The following is a 6,708-nucleotide window of genomic DNA, read 5'->3' as shown; positions in this document are numbered from 1 at the left end:
TAAGTTCCTGGAAGAACCAACGCAGACGTGTTCCTGTTTTCAGTTTTCTACATTCGCCTTATAATCTTTTTTTATACCATTTTCTTTCATTTATTCTTCTGTTTATCTGCTTTCTTTTATGATTGTCCACTGTTGTCGTCACTCTTCGTTAGAAACCAGGTCTCTCTTGTAAACGAGTCCCCGAGGCTCAGTAGGACTAACTTGTTGAAATAAAGTTTGGATGAATCAGCTGAAAAACTGAATTAAGTTCTATACCAGCTAAAGGGCAATTTAAAAGAAACTAAAGATTAGCTAAATGTAGCAGACTGTCCATACCCGATATCCTGACATCCTGAGAATTTCAAACTCTGAGTCTGGAAATATGAGCTCCTCCTGATCTTCAGGTGAGTCCTGCTCTGACAGGTGTGGGCGGAGCTTCATGTCAGTCCTGCTAAGACCTGGGTCTTTCATCGTGGGGCTGTCCTCAGTTTGTCTGATCAGACCCTGATGATTCAAAGTCCACTGTGGACGAGTCATCTTTTTACAAGTTCTACCTGCAACAGAAGCAGGAGGTCCTGAAGACTTGAAGGTCTCTGGGCGGAGCAAAGGAATGTTGAGACTGGGTTCCTCTTCAGGTTCTTGGACTGGGAGGGGTCAACGTGTTGGAGTTTTCATGGTCTCTGAAGTCTAAGAGGATCTGATAGTCTGAGGTCTCTGATGGTCTTGGTTTTTGTCAGCAATGTGAGGGTCTTTAACAGTTTCAGGATTCTGAGGTCTTTGATGGTGTCTGATGGTCCCCTGCCTCTGGTTCCTGTGTGTCCTCCCTGTCCCCGGGGACCAGATGTGTCTCTAATGCAGCGTGGCGTCTCCTCGCTGCTCGAGGCGTCTTTTTGTCCGATGGCGCGGCTCACACAGCGAGTGAATAATTAGATTAAGGTGACGAGTTAGTGCCGCTCTGTGGGCCCACCTGGACCAGATCCTGGTTCAGGTTTTGACCCAAATTCCTGTTTGTGTCCAAGAAAGTCTCAAAGTTATTTTTATTTATTTATTGTTCAAAAACTGCTTGTTGCTTCTTTTATTAAAAACAAATAAAAGCAAAACTTGTTTACGTATAAACAAGTTCACTTTGTTTGTTTGTGCTAAACTTTTAAAAGGTTTTGGTCCAAAGTCTGTTCTGATCCAGAACTCAATAGAACCTGCAGAAAACACGTCAAAGTGTGGTCAGGTGACCTCTGGAGGCTCCGCCCACCTCTCTGACCCCATCAGAAGGTGGGTCAAACTTTGGGCACAGCTGGGCAGTGTGGCCCACAGACAAACCTCATTGATGCTGAATCGTACGTCAACATCGCCGCCATGTTGGATGTGGCAAAAGTGAAGCAATAGAAGAAGAGGCCTCCCACATCCCCAATACCCCCCACCCCCTAAAGATGTGCTCTTCAGGATGTGGTTATTATAGACACAGATCAAATATTAAATATTAATATTTCTACATTTATCACCGCAGTAACAGTGTTACACACATCAGTAGTTGTAAATACTCACAAGAAAACATATGGTAGTTTAGTTTTTACCTTTAACCTAAAAATGTAAGGAATAAACATTTTTAATAATCACTTTAAAAGTTATAAATGTTGTCTTTGGAGCCTGTTTGTTTTCTAAATGTATTAATGTGTGAAAACTTCAAACACTTAGTTTATGAAGTTCAGTTCCTTCTGTCAGTTGACCGGCAGATCTGCCACATCCAATATGGCGGTCGCTCTGACGTACCACTGCAGGGGCCGCTCAACGAGGCGTCTAGTATATATGTCTATGGTGTGGACATGGTGGAGACACTGAGACATGAGGACAGACAAAGACAGTGTCAGTTGAGAAGGTGTTTAAACCGAACCTCGAGGCGCTGCCGCCCCCTGCTGGCTGCCTGAAGTTCTGCAGAGTTTTGTTCAAGGTGCAAGTTTTAGTTGGATCTGAAGCAGAAAACTGCCAGGAAGGAACACAGAACTTATCCTGGTGCTGCTCAATAATCCAGGTAGAAGCAGCTCAAAAAAGTTAAGTCCGGTTCTCTGGACGGGTTAAAAAAAAACAAACAAAAAAAACTGTAGAAACGTTTCGTCGTTCATCTGAAAGACTTCTGCTGTTCTTCAAGAAGAAGTCTTTCTCTTCAAGAAGAAGTCTTTCTCTTCAAGAAGAAGTCTTTCTCTTCAAGAAGAAGTCTTTCTCTTCAAGAAGAAGTCTTCCTCTTCAAGAAGAAGTCTTTCTCTTCAAGAAGAAGTCTTTCTCTTCAAGAAGAAGTCTTTCTCTTCAAGAAGAAGTCTTTCGGATGAAAGACGAAACGTTTCTACAGTTTTGTTGCAGAGAAGAACACAGAATTTAGATGTTGATCCAGTCCCAAACCTGACGACTGCACTTTCTCTCACCTTCGTAAAATAAACTGTGAACTGGTCTCTCGTTCATCTGGGTCCACCGTTATCCAGAGGCCTTTCATCGGACCGCACGACGATGCTCCGTAATTTAACACAAATACTTCATTTGCAGCATAAAAACTGTTTTTTCAACACTCCATCGGTTCATGTTTGTATTCAATGATACAAATAAAAATTATAAATCACTTTATAAAAGTTTATTGAACGAGCAGCTTATCATGAAAATCAAAGGAAATATAAAATGTAACGTCCTCACCTCCCAAACCAAAATACACTGACAGAACTTCTAACAACTGGACTCTGCAGCTCTGTAGACCTGCATCATGGTCTGAAGTCTTTGTCTCCTCCTCTTCCATCTACACCTCCTCCTCCTCCTCTCTGTCCTCATCTGTGTCCTCCTTGTCCTCCTCCTCTCTGTCCTCATCTGTCTCCTCCTCGTCCTCCTCCTCTCTGTCCTCATCTGTCTCCTCCTCGTCCTCCTCCTCTCTGTCCTCATCTGTCTCCTCCTCGTCCTCCTCCTCTCTGTCCTCATCTGTCTCCTCCTCGTCCTCCTCCTATGGCTGTCCCTGTCCCTCTGCATCAACTCCTCCACCGACACCGGCCTCTTCAGCTACTGACAACAACGACGATACACTTTAGAGCACTCCTGCAAAGAATTCACTGTTTTATAACACACACACACACAGCTGCTGTTTGAATTTACAGGAGGATCCTGTGGATCACGTGGATCCTGTGGATCCTGTGGAGAGCGAGGCACGTCCAGTTCCTACCATGGAGGAGATCATGTCATGTGTTCGTGGTCAGGGTCAAAGGTTATCCATGTGTCAGACATATTGTTTAAAACTTTTGCATGAATGTAACTGAACTATTTAAAATGTTGGGTTAGTTCATGTGGAGCAGCAACGTTCCACCTGATGATGGAGTGTGGAGCAAATCAAAGCTCCTGCTCCCAGTCCTGCTCCCAGTCCTGTGATGGGTCTGTGGCAGTGAGTTTGAACTGGGAAGTTGTTGGTGGGTGGCTCTGGATGTCACGGCTGCTTCTTTCTTCACTACAGCTCTTCTTCCCTGAAGAACTGCTGGAATCACAAAGAGGTCTCAGCGGTTCACTCCATCCCAGACCACCAGTAAACATACCAGTACGTTCCAAAAGTGCAGGCCAGAACCAGTAAGTCGTTTTTGTCCCAAACCAAACATGTCATGACCAGTCGACCTGCAGTCGTAACAAATTAATTATGTTTTTATTTTATTCATGTTTTTTTCTAACACATGCACTGAAGAGTTTACTGGAACAAGTTTCTGAGGTGCACGCTGCAGTCACACGCACGCTGCAGTCACACGCACGCTGCAGTCACACGCACGCTGCAGTCACACGCACGCTGCAATCACGCGCACGTGAAACAACGAACAATTGAATAAAAAAGAGTAAATGCATATTTTAGGACCCTTCCATCCAACCATCATCTTACTGCTTCTTCCTGGTTTTGATCACGTGGGTCACTGGTGTCCGTGTCCAGCAGGTGGTGGACGCCCTGGACTGGTCTCCAGTCCATCATGCACTCTCTCACTCACACCGAGGGACCAGAGTTACCAGTAAAGGCATGTTTTTGATCTGTGGGAGGAAACCGGAGAAAACCCACGCGTGCACGGGGAGAACATGAAACTCCACCAAAGGCCCCGGGATTTGAACCGGGGACCTGCTCGCTGAGAGGCAGCAGCTCTACCAACTGCACCACCGTGCTGCCTATTTTGTAAAAGTAATGCTTACACTTTTTAATGAAACTGTAAATGTGCACGTGCGCTGATGTTTCATGGCAGAAGTGTTTGTTGGTGTTCAGGGTTGTTGTTTCCTGGTGTTTGGCTCCATCTAGTGTTGAGTGTCTGTTCCTGCACCCGCTGTTTCCTGGTTTGTCATTTCCCCTGATGTGGTCCAGCTGTGTCCTCCCAGGTGTTCTGCCCCGTTTGTGTGTGTCTCTGCGTTAGTCCTTGGTCCTGGCCTTGCTTCCTGTCACCCTGGTCCTCCGTGTTTCCTACGTGTCTCCTGAGATCATGTAAGTTTGCTGCTCCGTCAGCGTTTCTTTTATTATTATTCATTAATTTATTTATCTCGTGAGCCGTGCATCGTCTGCCTGCACCCCTGGATTTACCTTCACTGCAACTTCGTGTGTTTTAATAAATAAGTCTTAAATGTACAAACCTCTTGTTATATTAAATATTAGCATATTTATACGGAGTTTAATAAAGGCTTAGAATATATTTATAATAACTTTATTAACAGTACTAAGAAAAAACATTAAATACAATTAAAATAAAATCTGAATGTATTATTCAGTTAGGTGTGTATACACCTTAATGTGCGCACGTCCCAATCAAATATGTAAACCAAACAAATTAAAGAATTATAATAAAAACACTAATTTAAATCAACCCTAAAATAATCTAATTATAAACTGAATTCAAAGACGTGACAAGCGGCTCCTACAACACGTCGTCGTAGCTGCTCGTGAAAACTTGCTGCTCGAACTTCTCGACGGGCTGCAAGAACAGAGACGGCCTGTAAGACGAGAGCTGTCACGTGGAAATGAAGAGCAGAGTCTTGTTTGTGGTTACCGAGGCGTCGGGGAGGCACGGTCCAAAGGCCTCCAGCAGCAGACTGGACCGTTTCACTGCAGCTTGAAAGTCCTCGAAAGACACGCGGCCGTCTCCGTCAGCGTCCTGCGTGGAGCGAATGACTCGTTCAGCCTTTTTAATGAGAAAGCTGAAGTGCTGCAGACGTCTTACCATCCTGCTCATCGTCATGTCCACCAGCTCTTTGACTCCTTCAGCGGGGTCGTAGTCTTCGTCAGAGTCGTCCTCTGTGGGCCGTCTGTGGAGGCTGTCCTTCAGCAGATGCAACATCTCTGCCCTGGAGATGAACTGGTCTCCGTTCAGGTCGTAAACACTGAAGCAGTCTGGCATGAAGCAACAACACAAGTCACGATTCTGCTCGGTCACTTTGCACTCGTTTGTGTAGGCGTGTGCGTGTGCATGCGTGTCACAGAGACGACGTGCGTTTTATTTGTTCATCTAAAGTCCCCCGGAGAAACACGGACAGTCCCTGGATCCACTCCTTCAAACTGATGAATCCGTCCCTGTCTTTGTCAAAAGCCCTGAAAACTGAGAGAAGTCATTTTCTGAAAACGTGACTCTGTAAAGTACAATTATTAATAATAATTAATTCAACTAATAATATTTAATCCATGATCAAAAGGCAGATTATAGGCCGATCAAGCCTTTAATTAATAAACTACACAAACATTTTAATGTTGACTTGTCAAAGAAGATTAAAATAAATGTATCGGAACAAGTTTAATATTTATCACCTGTTGTACATTTGAACCCGACTAAATGTGATTTATTTAATTTTTTAAAGCGTTTTGTTCAGTTTGTCCAAACATCAAAAGTTCATGCTCGATCATCCAGGTACAAAATCCAGAAGTGTTCATGTGGACAGTTTGTTTTTAGTGGAAAGATGCTTCGCCCTCTATCCAGAGGACTTCATCAGTCTGAAGAGTCCTAACCTTTTCAAAATATTTTGTTGGTGTCAAATTCAGAAACAAAGTTTTACAAAAATATTTTTAACTCATTGATGAAGTCCTCTGGATAATCTCGAGGCTCAGGGATCAATTCAAAGTCATTCAGTGCGATTGAATTACAACTCGATGTGTAAAAGACTCGGATCATGTTCAAAACTGTCCAGTTTCATCCAATTCATCTGATTCACTACGAAATAAAATTTGCTTTGTAAAAGTTCAGAGTTAAAAAGATTGGTGCACTGAAAATGTTCAGCTTTGATCGTGTGATTGTTTGATCCTTTACAGATTCAAGTTGTGATCAGATCCTCGTCGAGTGTCCAACTGTTAGAAAGCGTGAACAGCGCTGCACCTCCGTCCATCATGGTGTCTCTGCTCATCCCAAACACGCTGTGCAGGAAGCCTCTGAACCGCTCTCGGTCCACACCCTGACATTCCTTGCCAGGACTCACGTGCACGTCCAGAAGGACGTAAAACTCCCGGACCAGGCACTCCGTCTCTGTTTTATCGACTAACAAACAGAAACACTGTTAATGTGTGGAAGTCCTCTTCTGCCATGAAAGAAAAATAAAAGCCCAACAGGAAGTCATAATTTCGACTTTTAAAGTCATAATGACAAGAATAAAAGCCATAATTATGACTTTAAAAGTCAAAATTATGACTTCCTGTTGGGCTTTTATTTTTTCTTCCCTGACAGAAACGGTCTTTCATATTTACTGAGCCCCGGAGGGGACATGGGG

General features: G+C 43.8%; 1 protein-coding gene across 1 annotated transcript in view; it reads right to left on the bottom strand.

Moving 5' to 3' along the window:
• Positions 1–4,778: 4,778 nt before the first annotated feature.
• The window catches only part of LOC119428694 (EF-hand calcium-binding domain-containing protein 1), a 3,554-nt gene continuing 1,624 nt past the window's right edge, over positions 4,779–6,708 (bottom strand). The window contains exons 2-6 of the mRNA XM_037696367.1: positions 6,321–6,479; positions 5,448–5,552; positions 5,178–5,347; positions 5,007–5,111; positions 4,779–4,931 (exon numbers count right to left, since the gene is read on the bottom strand). Coding sequence (XP_037552295.1) covers positions 4,875–4,931; positions 5,007–5,111; positions 5,178–5,347; positions 5,448–5,552; positions 6,321–6,479 — 596 coding nt within the window. The 3' untranslated portion in view covers positions 4,779–4,874. The remainder of the gene's footprint in view (positions 4,932–5,006; positions 5,112–5,177; positions 5,348–5,447; positions 5,553–6,320; positions 6,480–6,708) is intronic.

This window comes from Nematolebias whitei, chromosome 23 (genome assembly GCF_014905685.2).
Source record: "Nematolebias whitei isolate Nwh7 chromosome 23, NemWhi1, whole genome shotgun sequence".
In the NCBI taxonomy this organism is placed as follows: domain Eukaryota; kingdom Metazoa; phylum Chordata; class Actinopteri; order Cyprinodontiformes; family Rivulidae; genus Nematolebias; species Nematolebias whitei.
This window is presented reverse-complemented; position numbering and strand designations above follow the sequence as displayed.